This window comes from Neovison vison, chromosome 3 (assembly GCF_020171115.1).
Source record: "Neovison vison isolate M4711 chromosome 3, ASM_NN_V1, whole genome shotgun sequence".
Taxonomy (NCBI): Eukaryota; Metazoa; Chordata; class Mammalia; order Carnivora; family Mustelidae; genus Neogale; species Neogale vison.
In genome coordinates, this window is record NC_058093.1 from 170874201 (window position 1) to 170894108 (window position 19908).

At 44.1% G+C, this 19908-nt stretch overlaps 1 protein-coding gene across 3 annotated transcripts in view; it reads left to right on the forward strand.

Moving 5' to 3' along the window:
• ANKRD29 (ankyrin repeat domain 29) overlaps nucleotides 1-19908 on the forward strand; it is a 56648-nt gene that overhangs the window by 29953 nt on the left and 6787 nt on the right. For 2 of the 3 annotated variants that reach the window (XM_044243271.1, XM_044243270.1), the window contains exons 5-9: nucleotides 2080-2178; nucleotides 5258-5356; nucleotides 15034-15132; nucleotides 16710-16805; nucleotides 19126-19224. In XM_044243271.1, coding sequence (XP_044099206.1) covers nucleotides 2080-2178; nucleotides 5258-5356; nucleotides 15034-15132; nucleotides 16710-16805; nucleotides 19126-19224 — 492 coding nt within the window. The remainder of the gene's footprint in view (nucleotides 1-2079; nucleotides 2179-5257; nucleotides 5357-15033; nucleotides 15133-16709; nucleotides 16806-19125; nucleotides 19225-19908) is intronic. The other variant, XM_044243272.1, reaches the window with a different exon arrangement.

Genomic DNA, 19908 nt, shown 5'->3' on the forward strand with positions numbered 1-19908 from the left:
TAGAAAGTAAAGTTCTACAAATGTAAATCTCAGCTCTTTGAACTAAGTCAGAATGGTCATGCCCCGCATACATACGGCTGCTTTAGTCTTCTTGGTTAACAAGTTAATGCCGGCTTTCAGCCTATGTCTCTGCAGCAGTTGCTGTCCCAGAAATCCATGGAACACAGGGCCTGGAGCGCAATTCCAAATGTTTCCATTAGGTCACCTGCAGGTGTCCAAGAACTTTCCATGGGAAGAAGAGAATGTCAAGAGGCGTTCAGTTTTCATATGATCCTGTCATCAAAATTACCTTTGTTTCAACAGTTGTTCTCATCATTATTAAAGTTATATCCCCCAAAATGTGTTTTTAAAAATAAAAGGTACAGAGGCACCTGGGTAGCTTAGTCAGTAAAGCATCTGCCTTCAGCTCAGGTCATGATCCTGGGGTCCTGGGATCGAGCCCCACATCAGGCTCCCTGCTCAGGAGGGAATCTGCTTCTATCTCTCCCTCTGACACCCTGCTCACCCCTAAATCATGGATGCATGCTGTCTCTCTCTCTCTCTCAAATAAATAAATAAACTATTTAAAAATAAATAAATAAAAGGTACAGGGGCACCTGGATTAAGCATCTGACTCTTGATCTCAGCCGAGGTTACGACCTCAGTGTCATGAGTTCAAGCCCCGCATTAGACTCCACTCTGGGTATAGAGTCTACTTAAAAAATAAATAAAATAACAAAAATAAAAGGTACCAGCTCTTCTATGACAATCACCATATTTTATCTATTCTCTTACCTCATTAGGCAAAGAGAAAAACTGACAGAACAATAGTTGGACATGTTGGTGTTCCTCGGTGCTATTGCGATTTTTGTTGCCCATGCACCCCACCCACATTGGCCCACCCCCCCCAGCAGCCTCAGCCCTCCAGTCTGTCCTCCATTCTCCACCCTTCAAATCACAGCTCAAGTGCCCACTCCCCACACACAGCCTGTGAACAAGGGAGCTCTTAGAGCAGTGTTTCTCCAAGTGAGACCCACCTGCCACCCTCACACCACAGTCCCCTCACACGACTGGTCAGAAAGCCTGTTTCTGGGCCTCACTAAAATCAGACCCTATGAGGGTAGGAGTCAGAGAGCCGGCGTTCTGCATAAACACTCTGTACCCCAGATTTATAAACCATGCTCTCTTAGAGTTGGGATTTGTATTTCAGAACCAGATGACATGTTCTTACGTTATTTACAACGAGCACAGATGTCCACAGACCAATTCGCAGAGCCAAACAAACAGCTCCCCAGATGTAGATGGGAAAAGATAATGGCCTTGGCTGCAGCACCTGAGAAAAACCATCAAGGGTTTCAGTTGACCACAGACTCAGTGAGTCAGTAGTGTGATGTGGTTGACATGAAAGCTAGTTCTAATTCAGGCTGTCAAGATAAAAGTTGAATAGATGGAACAAAGGAATGTCCCATTCTCCATCGGACCACATCTACTCTTCTGGGCTCCGATTCGTCGTTCTAGGGCCCACATTTTAAAAGATCTGGACAGACTGGCACATGTTCAAAGGAAAATGCTAAATAGGATGGTGAGAGGTTCACAGGGTACATGCAGTTACCCACTCTTAATGGACCCACACCTTATCCCCTGAAGACAATGGCCCCAGATGGTTACTCCATAAATCACTTTAATCTTCGAGGCCCACAGCTGGGGGAAAACACAGGGAGAAGCCAGTAGTTGTCAAGAGGGTCTCTAGACAGAAGACACAGGAGACTTCAGGTAATTCCAAGACAGAAGTGACTGGTACAGGCTTTCTAGTCTTCATTTCCTTTATTGAGATGCAAATAGATAATTCTGCATTTGACACGGGCCACAACTCACAATAACATAGTCCAGTAACTGTAATGTATCCCAAGCAAGTCATCCACATGTATGACGTGATGCCTTCAGGAGGAACCCTGTCATGACTATAAAGAGAAAGAGATGAAAAAGGAAAGGTGAGTTTGTTGTCATCTATGAGGGAAGTTTTTCCCGAAGCTCTCCCTCTGTGGGAGCATCTGCTCAGTAGACACGTCTGCACCCTTCTAACATGGTACTACCTTGCAGGATGGGGGCACGGCCCTGTTGGCTGCCAGCCAGTATGGACACAAGCGGGTGGTAGAGACGCTGCTGAAGCATGGAGCCGACATCCACGACCAACTCCACGTGAGTGTGTTTTCACGGGGATGTTAGTTGGACGCTTGCCTACCCCCTCCTCAGCCACAGCATTGCAGTCTAAATTCAGATGCCGGAAATGCCACTTCAAAAATATTTTAATGAGCGGTAGGACTTCGATCCAAGAAAAAGCTGGAATTAGCCAGATGAGCTTTTTTTTTTTTGTACGGAGAAGCACATAACCTTGTTTACCCACCTTTGTTTTACCCTTTAAACCTCTCATACATATGCGGCAGCTCATATAACGTATGTGGGCAGGAGCTTAAAAATCACGTGACACATACTTACCCATAAGATAACCAGCCCGGCATATGGGCTTGCTGAAAAGCAGAATAATGCTCCTGTCGTAGAGTTATCTGGGAGGAAGAGCACACATAAAGGAGAAGTCAAGTTATTCGAAGAGAAGTGAGATGGGGTAGGGGTGAAGAACTGAAGAACACGCACACCACTGGCCTTCCAGAGGCTCCTGCTGCGAGTGTGGGTCTGTTGCAGCTAACTGACAATTAGCACATGGCCCAAAGGCTCTTTCCATCATCGCCGTCATTCCTGTTATTCTGGCTTTGGACAATAACAAAAATAAAATATAAGGAGATGAAGTGACTTGATAGAGTCATCACGAGGAGTAGAAGGGTTCCTACTACTATCCCCAGATAGTAGTCTGCTATCCCACCAGCAGACATGCACGCACACAACACCTTCACAGACATGTAGTGAGATGTGTCCGTGGGAACTTCTCCATTTGAACAGCCTCCCCTGAGTTTACACGATGAACTGGCACGTCACAGACCTCTGTGAAGCACATAGCAGCTAACACCACCCTTTGCACTTCAAAATCTGTAACACCGTTTGAACCCGCAGCTTTCTGACTTCAGTGACCGAGTTCCTTGATACGGGTCTGAGGGAGTGATTCTCAGCTCTGGTGGCCATTAGAACCAAATAGGGAACTGGGGGTGGGGAGAGAACTTCCAGGCCCATCCCAGACAGAGCTGGAATCTCTGAGGGCACAACTAGGGCAGCAGATGGTTCTAATGGGCGGCCAAGTCTAAGAACACGGGTCCACAGCTTTGGCTAATTCTTTGGCTGCATATAATGAAGTATATGTGAGAGCATGAATGAGAGAGAGAGAGAGAGAGAGTGTGTGTGTAGTTCAACAGGAAGTACCCAAGTCTTTGGAAAAGGAAAATGAGTTGTGATTTTCATCCCATTACCATTCATAGTCAGCGATCCAAATGGACTGGCAGATTTGTGCTTGTTAGACAACATTCCATCCAAAAGGCTCACCCCAGAGTGGCAAATAATCTTAGAAATGCAGAGTTTGGGGAGAGCCCATTCCTGTACTAAATTATTCTCTGTTGTGAAGTGACTCAAGAAATTACATGCACTGGGGCACCTGGGTGTCTCAGCTGGTTAGGCGCCTGCCTTCGGCTCAGGTCATGATCCTGGAGTCCCAGGATCAAGTCCTGCATCGGGCTTCCAGCTCCATGGGGAGTCTGCTTCTCCCTCTGACCTTCTCCCCTCTCATGCTCTTTCTCTCTCTCTCTCTCTCAATTAAATAAATAAAAGATTAAAGAAAAAAAAAGAAATTTCATGCACTGAAACTTCCATTTTATGCGAAGACATTCACCCTCACCCAAATTGTCCAAATACGAATGTTTCCACTAAAAACAATCAAAACATGGAGGATCCCCAGTCAATGACTCCTGAAAGCTTCTAGGAACAGAAATGTGTCGTGTGCAGTAAAAACTGCAATGCTTAGACAGGCATTTTAGGGAATGTCCAAGTTAACGGCTGCGAAGAGCACCGTGGATTTTCTGTGGCCACACAGTAAGGAGCAGCTGAATATTTCATCCCCATATCAAACATCTGCTTAAAGATCTATACAGGCTGAGTAATTTTTTAATGATTGCCTGAAGAGGAGTCTGGCAGCTCAGCTGTTACCCACCAGAAACCTAGCACCCTCCACCTGGCTGGACTGGCAGGGAAAAGCACTTTTTATTTTAACTTGTGGTTACGGTTCCTGATGGGAGGGGTGGTAATTAACTGGGTGAGCGAGGTGTTTTCCACTAGCTTGTGCCCGGGTTTTCCACTGCGGTCTAGAAATAATGAGGCTCAGCCCACTCTGTGAATGCTGTCTACAGGAGGTGAGCCTCTGGGGAGGAGGCATGCTCTGAGCCAAGGGCTGTGTTCGCTGCCATTACCAGTGACAGGTCTTTAAGAAAGAAATGCCCAGAGGACCTAGACACTCAGTTAAAAGGAAAACACACTAAAGGGAACTGGAAGCAAGCGCTTGCTTTGAGCTTTCCTGCAGGACTTCTTCATTCTTTATACGTGTTGTTGGTGTCTTCTGGGCTGTCGGGGAGCGAGTTCATGGAGTTCACCAGGGCAGTTTTTCTAGAAGCATCTTTTGTTTCAAAGCTTAATAAAATGGCATTTTGGGGGGTGGATATGGAGATGGGGCAAGAAAGAGGAAGGGGTAGGAAAGATCTAATTAAAAGGACACTTTAACTTCTGATTCATAAAAACATACCATACAGGTTTGGAGGACTTGTTCATTGTTTTTTAATTAATAGACTTTATTTTGTGTTTGTTCTTTAAACTAACACTGAGCCCTTACTTGACCAAAGAATTGAAGTGGAAAACTGTATTAAACGTATGTATTTGTTAAACTAATCGAAAGGGGATAACCCTGAGATCCCACAAAGAACACTGGTGACAGCTAACGAGAGGTCTGTGCAGATGAGAGAAAAATGATAACTAGCTATTTGGACAGTCTGGGTGCTGCTGCCAAGGGAGTGGATGGTAGACTCCATGATCGAGATTGTGTAGAGCGAACAGTCTCTATATTTGTTATAACGTATCCTTTTAAGTCTACTTGAAACACTACCTTTCCACCTGACTTCTTGTGATATTTTAGACCTGTTCTTCAAAGAATAAAACACTAACCTTGAATATGAAAACAAAGTGGGGGACAGAAGTGGAAAGTTGGATTAAATGGATGTATTTTTAATTGAATTTCTTTTAAAATAAACATGAAAGATGATTTGAACCCTTTCATTCTGATATCTCTCAGGATGGAGCCACTGCCCTCTTCCTCGCCGCCCAAGGTGGTTACTTGGATGTGATTCGACTGTTGTTGTCCTCAGGAGCAAAAGTCAACCAGCCAAGGCAGGTAATGTCCATGTGGGCAGGGCTGTGGGGCAGGGAGGGCCTGCCTGTCCTGCAGCAGCTCCTGAGATAACTGGTCAAGTCTGGGCATCCTTCAACCCTTTCACCTCAGTGATGAAGTTAATCTTGGATTAGGGTTTCTCCTATTCTTTATTTGGGCTCACCAGCAAGCCTGTGATACGGGGCTGACTTCACCATTTACTGTTTTTGAAAATTGGGTGTTTGGTGGCTGAGGTCAAGTACATACTCGGCTGCCTCCTGTTCAAATAAATTACGGCTACGCTGAGGTCATGAGAGTGCACTCGCCTGGGACATAGGTAAATAGAGGTGAGTCAGGTAGCCTTGCCCCTCTCCAGTCCCTCTGCTGATACAATGTCTTATCTCTTACCCCTAGCGCAGAAGATGAGCCCTTCAGCCCACTGGGAATCATTAGTAGGTTCTACACCTTCATCTCTCCCAATTATAACACTATTGAGACTGACTTTACCAAAACCAAGCTAACATCTAGCAAATCAGTTGATACCTAAAAGAACAGAACTACCAGGTAATATAGGTCACACTTTATGAATGGTAAAGAACCATCCAAATCTAGGGCATTATAATTAGCTTCTCTTATATAGGAATGGTTTCTGCACTAATTAATTAGTTTTTAACAAAACATTTCAGATTAAAGTAACATAACTTTAAGGGTAGTTTTCTCGGGGAAAAGTCAAGCTGATTTCTTCCCGGGAAATGACACCCAGGCAGATTCCCATAATAATGTGACCTGATATGTAATGTAACATATGCTTATATGTTTATATAGGGAAAGTTGGTCTGAGCTCTTGGACCCAGGCTTCTTCAGTCTTTAGAAGTCCAAGTGCATAGGAACCTAAGATGACAAAGGGCCTTTGGGCAAAGTGGGTTTGAGGTCAGGAATCCTGAATTCTAGATCCAGCTTTGCCAATAACTAGCTGTGTGGTTTGGAACAAGTGAATCAACATCTCTCGACTTCTCTTCCTTCATCTGAAAATTAGGAGGCTGGACAGGATAACCCTGAGAATCTCTTCAAGCTCCCCCTTTTTAATAACTGTTTTATTCAAAACTCAATCAATATTTCTTAAGCACTTAACGTACGCCAAATACTGCTACATAAGATTAAACTTTTAGAGTTTTAAAGACAGTCTTAGATTTAGATGGCCCCAGGAATACCCTTGGGAGAGGAGGCTCTTTGAAAAAGTTGCACTTCCATCCCTGCCAGAGTTGATGTTTGGGGATTGGAGCTTAATATTTTCTTGTTGGTCCTCCTTATTTTAAAAGTTTTGATTGATTCTGAATCGGATGCTTCATTTTGCCAAAGGTCATTTTTAGATAGCAGAAGTTTGATCTGGAGGCCATTATTGAGGGTACCACCGTGAATTTGGAAATGAAAGATTGTCAAGATTACCAGGCTTCTCTATCTGTACATCTTTCTGAAATAGTCTCTGGCACTTTGACAAATCTATTTGTAAAGTGAATCGTACTAACCGTATGCCTCAGGTACTATTCATAAAAAACAAGTTGATATAAGAGATTATATTTCAGGGTGCATGGGTGGCTCAGTTGGTTAAGTGACTGCCTTCGGCTCAGATCATGATCCTGGAGTCCCAGGACTGAGCCCCATATTGGGCTCCCTGCTCAGCGGGGAGTCTCCTTCTCCTGCTGACCTCTCTTTCTCTTGTTCTCTCTCTCTCTCTCCCTCAAATAAATAAATAAAATCTTTTTAAAAAAGATTATATTTCAAATAGTGCACAGATGGTGACCACTCAAATCTAAGTTGAGTCATAAGATGACCCCGAAGCCAAGAAATTAAAGAGTGAGCCAACAGTACGGGGCTGGCCACACCCCCACGCCTGCTTTCATTCCTCATGGTGAGGATGATCTGGTCAAAGATGACCTAGTCCAGCTGTTTGGAGGACCCCTCCCTCAGATCAAAATGCAAGTGACATGCCCTTCAAAGACTGCATCCAGTGCAATTGTGTGGAATTATGAGTCCAGTTCTAAAAAAATTGTTATTCAGGAAAAAGGGTGTTTTATAAAATAAAAATAGCTTTGGAGGGAAAAAAGCAATGGAATTTTTCCCTTTTATAGGGTACATTAACCCCACTGTACCTTCAAGCCATACTCTTTTTATTACCTGCCATGAGCTGATAAGGAAAGGTTATCTAGCCAGGTCAGACTAGCCCAGGTCCTGTCTTCTTTGAAACTGTAAACTCTCCACCAAAAAAAAAAAAAAAAAAAAGCAAAAAAAAAGCAAACTCTGCATATTTGATTCCCTTCCTACAAAACAAGCAGGGTCATAAATATGGCAAAAGCGATAGTAGTCCTGGATGACTTTGTCACAAGTTATGAGGAGCTTTAAAAAAAAAAAAAAAAGAGGGTAGCTAAAAGTTTCCATTAAAATGGCCTGTGAGTGCTCGACTATTACATCAGCAGGGCATTTGGAAACCAGTGCAGTATTCCAAAATCTCAGCTGACACATGGAGTCCCTGTCAGAAAATTCTTGAATTTATAAAACAAAGGCAAGGATGTTTGCCCGATTTCATTTCTTAATGTTTTTAGATAAATTGGATTTATGATTTCTTTCCTTGACATTCTCCGGGGTCCCAACATTTTATGGTACCCCTGGGACAGCATGGTCACGGAGTTGCGCTGAAATTATTCCTCAGACCGAGCTTCAGGGAATCTGAACAGTGGCAGGAGTGGCTTTTCCTTGTAACTCTATCATGGATGAACTGAAAACCTTTCTAGGGCTTTTGTGAGAAGGAATCCAAATCACAAAGTCATAAGCAGACTTTGGAAAGCTCTTGATTTGAAACTTGAAAAATATTTCCGCCTTGTTCATCCTAAAGAGGGTCAAGGTCACCAAGATCATTGTAGTCTATAGTCAAGCTAAAAATTCATCTTCGGTTCTTTCTATGTGACCACAGCATGTAGAGTTGATACACTCAGGCCTTTTTAATCACCAGCTAAGATGGCTGTTTAGTCTGTTTTTCTATCAACAAAATGCTTTGAAGTGTACTTTTCCTAACTCAACTCATCCCCCTTATGAAACAGTGCTTTCGTGGAGTGGCAATGGTCTGAGTGTCTACCCAGGGCTGAGTCGGGCCTGTGATCACTCATCTCCAACTTGCCCTCTCAGTGTGCTAATCAGGATTTCTTTGAACCATGAGAGAAAGGTCACTCATAAAGTGTCTTCTCTGGCCTTGGTTTGCACTTGTATGCAGAGATGCTGGGGCCCAGATAGTGCTGGTCCTCGCAGGTTGCAAGCTTGGAGGGGCAAACCCAGTGGTGGCCAATGGGAAAAAGTGGAGCAAATGGATTTTTGCAGTGTCCTGAGGGCTTGGGGGTGGAAGCATACAGCAACAGGGAGGCCCCAATTCTTGCATGCCCTCTGCACATGGTAGGCACTCTGAAAACTTATATTGTCTCCAGAAGCTACCCCATGGTTCGAGCAGAGCTCCAGTGAGGCCTGGAGGGCTGAAGACATAGTGATGAGTGGCTGCAAACTAGAAAAAGGCTCACCTGTAGGGCCTGGGCACCAGTGCCAGGACAACTGTAAAACCCAGCTAGGGAGCCACATCCACGCCTCTGGGTGGAGAATCGCTTGTGAGTTATGGGGATATAGATAACTTAAGGAAATGAAACACAGTCCATTTTGCTTATTGACTGCATGACCTTGAGCAAGTCACTTACATTTCCTGAATTTCAGGGGTTCTTTGGGTTTCCTTTATTATTTTAATTCTAGTACAGTTAAGGTTCAGTGTGTATTAGTTTCAGGCATTTAACAGAGTGATTCAACAGTTCTATACATTGCTCAGTACTCAACACAGTAAGAACACTTAATCCTTCACCTGTATCACTCATCTCCTCACCCCCTCTGGAAGCATTGGTGTGTTCTCTATAATTAACAATCTGTTTCTTAGCTTGTATTTCTTTTTTTAATCCCTTGTTCATTTGTTTTGTTTCTTAAATTCCACATATGAGTGAATCATATGGTATTTGTCTTTCTCTGACTGATTTATTGCACTTAGCATTATACCTGCTAGGTCTATCCATGCTGTTGCAAATGGCAGGGTTTCATTCTTTTTTATGGCTCAGTAATATACGTGTGTGTGTGTGTGTGTGTGTGTGTACACCCACATCTTCCTTATCCATTCCTGTATCGATGGACATTTGAACTGCTTCCATATCTTGGCTATTATAAGTAATGCTGCAATAAACAGAGGTGCCTATATCTTTTCAAGTTAGTGTTTTCATGTTCTTTGGGTAAATATCCAGTAGTGGAATTACTGAATCATATAGTAATTCTATTTTTAATTTTTTAAGGAAATTCCTTGCTGTTTTCCACCTTGGCTGTACCAGTTTGCATTCCCACCACTGAACAGTATGAGAGTTCTTTTTTATTTTTTAAAGATTTTATTTATTATTTATTTGACAGACAGAGCTCACAAGAAGGCAGAGTCAGGCAGAGAGAGAGGGGAAGCAGGCTCACTGCTGAGCAGAGAGCCCGATACGGGGCTCAATCCCAGGACCCTGAGATCATGACCTGAGCCGAAGGCAAGGCTTAACCCACTGAGCCACCCAGGCACCCTGAGAATTCTTTTTCTCCACATCCTTACCAACACCTGTTGTTTCTTGTGTTGTTGATTTTAGCCATTCTGACAGGTGTGAGGTGTTATCTCATTGTGGTTTTGATTTGTATTTCCTTGATGACGAATGATCTTGAACATCTTTCCATGCATCTGTTGGCCATCTATAGTCCTTCTTTGGAGAAATGTCTGTTCATGTCTTTTGCCCACTTTTAAACTGAATTACTTGGTTTTTGGAGTGTTGTGTTGCATCAGTTCTTTATATATGTTGGATATTAACCCTTTATTAGGTATGTTATTTGAAAATATCTTCTCCCAGGACGCCTGGGTGGCTCAGTGGGTAAATCCACTGCCTTCAGCTCGGGTCATGATCCCAGCGTCCTGGGATCGAGTCCCGCATCGGGCTCTCTGCTTGGCAGGGAGCCTGTTTCCTCCTCTTTCTCTCTGCCTGCCTCTCTGCCTACATGTGATCTCTCTCTGTCAAATAAATAAATAAAATCTTTAAAAAAAAGAAAAGAAAATATCTTCTCCCACTTAGTAGGTTGTCTTTTAGTTTTGTTGATTATTTCCTTTGCTGTATATAAGCTTTTTATTTTTATGTAGTCCAGGATTTTTTTTTTCATCTATTGAACGAGGGTAACTATGGTGCCTTTGCTGTTATGATTTCTATTTCATCCAGGCCTCACTGGAATAGAAACCCATCAGAAGTCAGGGTTGCGCCCTTTCTCTCGTGAGCCATGTAGTCTGTGTCATCTCAAAGTCCCCTCTTGCCTCTCTTTCTGTCTTCCTACTCCCTTTTTTCCTAGCATCCTCTGCCTACTCATCTTGCATATAGTCCCTAAGTTTATAGGTCAGACTACCCAGTTCTTGGGATAGCGATGTCATGGTTGCCACTGGGCTCTACTGACTGGACCACAGTGGACTGGCTGGCCTGCCCACCCTTGGTATGAGCACCTGTGGATGGGGGAAATAGGCTCAGGCTGGGCAAGACAGACATCTCGTATCAACTTTTACAGACCTATTTTCCAGCCTGGAGACACCAAGCAGGGACCCCTGTGTGTGGCTTGAATCTATAGATGGAAGTAGCCTAAGCGTGAGGACTAGAAGAAGCAGAAGCAAAAAGTTAGTGCTGCGAAATATATTCATTCCCATGGACAAAATAATTTTAATTCATTTGCTAAATAATCTTTAGGACCCTAACTAAAACTAACTAACATTTAGTTTCTAAAACAAATGATGTCATATGCATCATCTCGTGCTATGATCTATCTATAAAACTGTTATAAAAGGATACTTGAAAATATCATCTCAGATGGAGGGAGGGGATAACCCAGTCAGAAGGAACTGTGCAAGTCACCTGTGTAACCATCTATCAGATACACGAATCCTCTCTTAACAATCCTGCTGAGTGGTAATCAGCCACTGTTGAACCCGTCCAGGTGCAGGGACTCATTACTGCTATTGAGTCTGTAACCAGCCCTCACCACCACCTCTGTCTTACACTGAGCCAAAATCTCAAGTAACTTTTACCCATCAGCCCTCTTTATGCCACTTGGTATGCAAAATTGGTCTAAATCCTTTTCTGCGGGCGCCTGGGTGGCTCAGTGGGTTAAGCCGCTGCCTTCGGCTCAGGTCATGATCTCAGACCCTGGGATCGAGTCCCACATCGGGCTCTCTGCTCCTCAGGGAGCCTGCTTCCTCCTCTCTCTCTCTCTGCCTGCCTCTCTGCCTACTTGTGATCTCTCTCTGTCAAATAAATAAATAAAATCTTTAAAAATAAATAAATAAATAAATAAATCCTTTTCTGCTTGGTTTACGCACAAATAGTAAATGACAGCTCTCATAACCCTGTGAATCTCATGTTCTTCAAGCTGAGTGTCCTATTTCCTTTTCTTAAAAAGGCACCAGAGACATCCTGACTTCCTGTGATTTATTTCACTGTGATTTATTTGATTCAACTTATTTTAAAACTCTATATTTACAAAAATATAAATTTTTAAATGTTTTTCCTGCTCCAATTCTCTCAAAACTCAACAAAAAGGAGCCAAGTTGACTTAATTTCTGTCATTTCATTGTGAAGTCATCTTTAAAACGAAGACTCTGACCATGAGAATAGTAGGAAAAAATAAGAGAAAACAGGAACTGAGGTGTACAGAAAGAAGTGAAAATCTTTCTCCACAAACTAGATAATCAACTAACAAATGCTTTGATCTGACAGTAATGCTCCAACTCACATTCAATTTCCCAGGTTTAACCACAAATCTCATTTTACCATTCTCACCTGTTCAGTTATCTCACAGGAAAACTGAGAGAAACAAAGAATGTGGAGTGTTTTATAAACACAAGTACAAATTAAGGGGATTATTGTTTTTCATGTGCTTTTTCAGGCTCTTCATTGTTTTCATGATCAATACGCAGATTCTGCGTATTTTCTAAGCATGCGCTAGCCGGTCCTGTGCTCAGCACCTTCCTGCATGTTTCCATGAGTATCTCTGGGAGGCTACATTTTTGCAGACGAGAACACAGGCTCAGGGTGATTTGCCTAAGGTCTCATAACCCGGAAGTGGTGGCTTCTTTTTCCACCTACCATGACTATTGCAATTTAAGTGATAAAAGTTCAGTGTTGGCGTGACTGTTATGAATTGATGCTATTAATATTTTTTGCCAATATACCACCTCTCAACATCTTTCCACATGTTAGTATCAATTAAGATCATTTTACTAACAGGCAAGCCTTTGGAAGGCACATTGAACAAGTCACCAGTGGGCCTCTTTGTGGCTGGCTGCCTTTCCTTGCATGCCCTCTGGTGGAGATAGTGACAAAGAACAGGTGAGCCCAGAGCAGGCAAGGAGGGACAAGAGTTTCCAGGGCTCTGCCTCCCTCTCCTGCCCCCTTCCATTCCAGCGCACACCGCTTGGACCACAGTCCGCTGGATTTCCTTCTCTGCTTGAACCATCCACACCTGTCCAAGCCTCTGTGACTGTAAATACTCTTCCTTCTACACGGAATGTCCTCCCCCTTCACCCCCACCTAGCAAAATCCTAGTCTTCCTTTAAGGCCCAGCCCAGATATCACCCCAACTGACCCCCGTAACCTCTACACAGTAAGCAGGTGCCTCTCCTGACTCATTTTGGGCACTTTTGTCCATACTTTACTATAGCACTGTAATCATCTTGAAATTTCCATGTCCCATCTCCACTAGACTAAGTTCCTTTGAGACTTGAGACCAGAGACCATGTCTTCTTTAGTATTCTGCCAGAGACTTAGAAGATACTTAATAATTGCTGACTGGTTGAGTGAATGAAGGAATGAATGATTCTAAATTAGGAGAATCAAATTAACTAATGAATGTAGACATCCTTTGTAAAACGAAAGTACAAAGTAAGGTATTATTTCTATTGCTAATAATGATCTTCAGATTCAAGAATATTCCTACAGAGTCCTTGTAAAAGCTTGAAGCTGCTCTAGGTGTTCATCTTTTTTCCACCCTGTTTCACTCAGCACCTCTTTCCCACCTCTCCCAAGACACAGTACCAGTGTCCTCCTACCACCCCTCAGCACTCCTGGATCCTTCTAGGTTCCTAATTTGACATCACCCACCACCCCACTCAGACCTCTTTGTCCTCTATCCCTTTGCCTGGACAGCAATGGGCAAGAATCCTATGCCTGCTGTGACTAGTAGAATGGGGCTGAAATTATATACTGCAGCAGAAAATGAAGCTTTATGTTCTCTAACGGAATCATCTGGCTCTTCAGCCCCATTCCCACTGTTGAGTAATTCAGTCTTATCTGACCAAAACAGTCCCCTGGGACCGTATTGTCTTCATTACGTCAGAGCCTATGTTTAGTGAGTTCTAGTGCCTCCGCCCTCCTCCTTGCTCTTCCCTCCAAACTGGCCTAAGTTCTCAGAGGTCAGGCTATCATCCTGGCGTTAAGGTGGGGTGGGGACACTCATGTTTGGTCCTTGTGCCATTCCAGCCTTTCCTGTCTGTGAGTATCCTGGCTGGTAACTTGTTGGCCTGTCAACCTGAAATCACTATCTTCTATGGCTTTAACTTCCCTGACCACTGTTTACCCAGCACTTCCACTTTCCCACAGGCAGACAGGAACTCCTGGGTGTGCAGATGCCTCATTGATGGGAATCAGGGATCCTGGCAGATGTTTTGGGCCCATTGGCCCAGACTCCCTCATCCATTTCTGTTCGCTCTCTCAGGCACCAGCCAGGAGCAGAGATTCTCTAAGAGGCCTGCAATTTCCCTGGGTTTCATCCCGAGAACAGGAGAAAATCCTTTTCCATCTGGAATTCACCATACTTTATCTGGGTGCTTACCTAACCCAGATTCAAGCCAGGAGGAAAACACAGACACTCACATCTGACCTCCATCTCCCCCACTCTCCCACAGAAACCCTCCTATTAAATCCTTTTCCCTCCCTTGGATAGTTCACCTTTTCTTCTCTGGAGCAATATCTCTCCATATCATCGCCCAGCGCTCACATAAACAGGCTCTTTGGGGGCACAATACTCCGGAAATATTACCAAAAATGTCACCCTGCTCTAACTTGCTAGTATGCATTTCCTCCCAGAAGAAATCATATCACATCCTGTATGAAACTGAAGTCCCTAAAAATGGCTGTCTGTGGGGGATTCTAGACACTAGAATAGAGGAGTGGGAGAAATGTCTTTAGTTGTCTGGCCCTCTCACATCACCTCCAAGAAAACTGCTTTCTCCTGTGGAAACGAAGGCCCCCACTAAGCAGGGTGTGTTGTGTGAACCCACCAGCAAAGCAAACAGAGAATCCGGGGAAAATAAACTGCTGGCCTCTCCTTCCTGGGTTTACTCACCCTCCTTTGGGCTAAAAGATTCTGCCATAAAATGGCTGTATTATAAGCCCAAACCCCCATGTTGGCAATCACGCATTCCGGGTGTTCCAGGCACTGCCAAGTGCCCGTCAGTGTAAATGGGTTAACATCTCCGTCCTCATGTGTCGGGGATGGGGGTGCTGTTTGTGGGCACTGCCTTGCTGCTCGGCGGCTGCTGGGTGGTAGCAAGCGTCTCGCCTCCCCGGCAGGACGGGACCGCACCACTGTGGATCGCGTCGCAGATGGGCCACAGCGAGGTGGTGAGGGTGATGCTGTTGCGCGGAGCAGACCGGGATGCCGCCCGCAACGTGAGTCTGAGCCACAACTGCGGCACGTGGGGGCTGTGGGGACGGGGATGGGTAGTGTATGCCCCAAAGCTCCAAAATTCAGCCTGGCTCAAACGCAAGGAGAAAACGCACCTTTATTTGGTCTGTAACTCCCCCGGGTTTTCTCCCAACCTCCACCGCTCTTCAGCAAGAAAACAAAGTAAATGTCCAAGTCAGCTGAAACTTAGCAAATGCTGCCCACTCTCCCCAAGGATAAGATGTTTAATCATCGTGGATCCTCCTCCACCTGAGCTAACTCCTGGATGAACCCGGGAGAAATGCTGGAGGTAGGAGCCCGGGCCTGGGGCTGTCCTTGGGGGTGTCCCTAGCTGCAGCGCGTCTGGCTGCGCTGCGCCTCCTGTTGGCCCTGGACCGCAGTGCAGGTGGGGGCTCAGCGTCTGTGTTTTGGGGTCCAGTAGTGTTCCTGGGGCTCCACCTCACACGGCTTCCCCAACTGCGGACACCTACACCACAATCCCTCATTGGCCTCCACCTAGCAATGCTAATGTCACCTAAGTCTGCCTCGATGGGCCCCACACCAGGCCCTGTATGTAGCCCATAGGAACTAAGGGCAGCTTGGGGAGACCCTGCTGCCTGACCACACTATGCCATTTGCCTTTTGGGTTTGGTTTGGTTTGGTTTTTACAGTGTCTGGCCTTTTCACCCTTACTATTACCCTTGCTTATGTGACGCACCTACCTTCTCCATGTCTGAGCCCAGAAGGGGTAAAGACACATTTCTGCTTACTTCACTGTCCTCTCTCCCGCTTTATCTCTTCTTCGCACATCTCTGAAACCAGAAAAGAAAAACCCTCTAATCACATTTTCTTTCTTCCCGATTCTAGATAAATTAAACCTTTAGAGCAGACTGGGATAATTCCTTGACTACAGAATTCTGTGAACTGAATCCTCCAAATACAGCAATTGATATGTAAAAGCAGGGTGGTGGGGGGGAGGAATTTGGAAAATCTCTTCCCAAGCCAAAAAGTGATGACAGAAGCTGAATATAAATTTTTGCATTTTTGCATTTCTTTTTAACAGATTTCAGTCTGTCCCCTTCCTACTCACCACCTCCCCATCCCCAACTACCACAGACAGATACCTAGGCCCAGTGGAGCAAAGTTGTATATTAGACAAAGCAAAAAGAAAAGTACATTCAAAATTTTAAAACAGTAAATACAGTTCAGTAATTATTTAAGTCATTAAAAATAGTTTAAAATTAATTTCCACTAAGCCATGAACTACAGACAATACCTCTTTGGTCCATCCATGTCCTAAAATATATTCTTGATATCCCCCACTCTCCAGTGTTACCTGGTGTTCTAAGGGACTAGAAGAGTCTGAATTCCCAAATGGCAGGGTTCTAAGAGAAAGTCACATATTTTGTCCAGCATTCTTTTATGCAGAACTGATTATGCTCTAAAATGCTCCCAGATTAAGAGACATGGCCTTTTCCCTTTCACCTGTTCTGACAAGTGTATTCCCGGTTCTCAACTAACATTTAGTTCTTAGCCAACACACACATATGTTAAGTCAACTTTTCTGTTCCACTCTGTTAAGGATGGTACAACAGCATTGCTCAAAGCAGCCAACAAAGGATATAATGATGTTATAGAAGAGCTGCTGAAATTCTCACCCACCCTTGGCATTTTGAAGGTAAGACTTAGAAATTTTACCAATCTATAAAAGAGAAGTTGAAAATTAAGAAGCCCATACCTGAGGCCTGCAGGAGAAGCTGAGATAATTCACATGGTTAGTTACATTCTTGAAAGAACTTACCTACAGTTTCTTAATGTTGGAGATTCACGGGCACTGGTTGAAATGGCAGGGTGATAAGAAGAGTGAACCAGAGGCTGTTGCTACTTAGTTTTCCAGGGGAAAAAAATAGTGGTAATTAAATCACTATCTTGGAAAGTAAACTATCTTCATATATATAGATAGATCTATATCTATCTTCATATATATATATACATCTATGTGTGTGTGTGTGTATATATATATATACACATATATATATATGTGTATATATATATATACATATATATATATATCTCATAGGCCTAAAATCTTCCACAACTCATGAAATGCATAATTTGTGTCCTATGAAACTTGGGGGACAGGTGCTCATGTTTCTTCCCTTCATTATCTGGAGCAAAGAACCACATTGTTATCTTAGATGAAAGAAAATAAGACTCACATCTCTGGACACCCTAAAGGGTGTGTCAGCCTGGAGAACTGGGTCTGCCAGGAGGCAGAGCCCCAAAATCCTTTTTTAAATTTATCCGTTTGAGACGAAGATATTTTTAAATTACAGTATAAACCAGGGTTTGGCAAATTTTTTCATAAAGGGCCAGGGAGGAAGTATTTTAGGCTTCATGGGCCATAGGGGCTCTGCTGGAACTGTTCGACTCTGCTCTAGTAGCTTGAAAGCAGCCATAGGGGCAAGGGATGGCTGCATTCCACACACACTTTTTGAATGGATTGTGTTTCTGGAATTTCATATTTTTATGTAGTACTCGTCTTTTCTTTCTTTTTTTTTTTTTAAATCTCAGCTGGCCAGGACATAGAAAAACAAGTGGCAGGGTCAATTTGGCCCACCGGCTGCAGTTTGAGGACCCCTAGTTTACATTACTGTTTTCCTCAATTGAGGACAAGAAACCTGTTCTAAACTTGGAGCACTGGCTAGCACTTAGCCCTCGCTTTATTGACACATAAAATAGTCAACCTGTCCTTGAATGATCCCAGAGGCTTTGGGACACTCTGTATCTAATCTTTATGTGTTTAGGCTCTATCCCTCTGATCAGCTGATACAGGCCTCCTGTCAGAATGCTGGCCCCTCTCTCTGTCCCAGTGACCAACTTCTAATCTTCCATGAGCTGGGAAGCAGGAAAGATACATTCATTAACATTGTTTGTAAAGTAGGAATAAATGGTCTGTGAAAGGGAGCTCTACAAATGAAAGAAATGAGCTTCAGAAATGGACTTTGTAATACCTAGTGGTGTTTCAAAGAGCTCTTTTTTGGCTTGGTATTATATTCTTAGCCATGTTGCAAATAGATGAAGTTGACAAGTTGGTGAAGATTTAGATGAGTGAAGTATCACCAGACAAGTGAGTTGTCATACATGTTATAAAAGTAAACATGCTGCTTTAGAAAGGAAAATGCTACTTTGCTGGAATTTTTCTATAAGCATTATATTTTATTCTTTTATAAATTAAGAAAATAGTTTTATTATTATTATTATTATTATTATTATAAATAGCTTGTAGACATATCCATCTTTTGGAACAGATGTCATGTGACTGCCCATCATTCTTATGTCAGGCTTGTTGTATTCTCTTCCTCTCCCCTCCCAGAATCTGGCTATGTGCTGCACACCGATGCTTCCTTGGTTTAGTAGATATTTGCAGTATATTTAATAAAATTTCAGCAACCCAACCAATGGGCCCTTTTCATGCTCAAGAATGCTCTACCTCGGGGCTTCAGGGTTTCCTCACTGCACGTGCTGACAGACTGTGAGCCCACAGTGGTGCTCCCTCTCACCTCAGTGCATGGAGAGCAGGTAGCTGGGCTGACAGGTCAGCCCCTGGGTTGACCAGCCATTTCTCCAGGCTCGCTGGAAGTGCGAAAACTGTGTATGTTGCCCTTGAAGAAAAAATAAAATAATGTGGCATTATCACTTTTGCTGCTGCAAGTTCTAATACGTTTAAAACCGATGGACTGATCGCGAAGTCACATGTACCCTGGACAAGATTTCTTGTTTCACTTGCCAGAGGATGTTGGCAGTGTTTGCCTGGACCATCTGCTGGGGACTTGAGGACACTCTGTTAGATGCTGACGTGCCCTCAAGTGGGGGACTGTGAGGAAGAGCAAAGCTCCGACCCTAGTCTCCTCACTTAGGCTGGGCTATGATGAAAGCCAGGCTCGGTGCTGATGGCCGTGAGCCCACTCCTGACACACACTGTCGTTTTCTCCTAGAATGGGACGTCGGCCCTCCACGCGGCAGTGCTCAGTGGGAATATTAAAACAGTCGCACTGCTCCTGGAAGCAGGGGCGGACCCAGCCCTGAGAAACAAGGTACTGGCCTTTCCCTCCTTATCTTTTAACTCCCCTGTGCAGAGATAAGGTGGTTTCTACCTAAGCCACGATAACCCATCCCATGTCATTTGTGTCACTTGCAAAGGGCCATTGGCAATACTTACACAGGCCCATTCACTGTGGGCTGCGGACCTGAGGATATGATTAGATGCTGATGGGCCTTCGAAAGGGACTGTGAAGGAGAGCAAAGCTCTCACAGGCGTCTCATCACTCAGGCCGCCCCCCCATCCCTTCTCTTCGTACCTGGGCATCGTGAGGGCATGTGAGGCTGTTGGTAGGTAGGAACGAGCAGTGTATCTCGACCCAGAGAATTAGGCTGAAAATCCTGTATCTAGCAGGGGTGGTTGTGGGCTAACAGTGGTGCAGCCCTCCCAGGACAGGGGGTGGGGAGTACAGTTATGGGGTTGTGTCATCCAAGAAGTGTCCTAAGAACGTCCCCATTCTGGTAGTTTATTGCTATCCTGCATACATCCAACGTGCATATCTTGACACCTTCTTGGGGGAAATGCTATTCTACTGTTAATGGGACTTGGCACTGCTGTTCCAAACCAACCCATATCTTTCATAGGCCAACATCCTTAGTTTACAATTAAGTCAAACATGGAGGTGGGAAGATGCTCAATGCCCATTGTTTCCTATTCTACATCTGTGTGCACAGTCAAG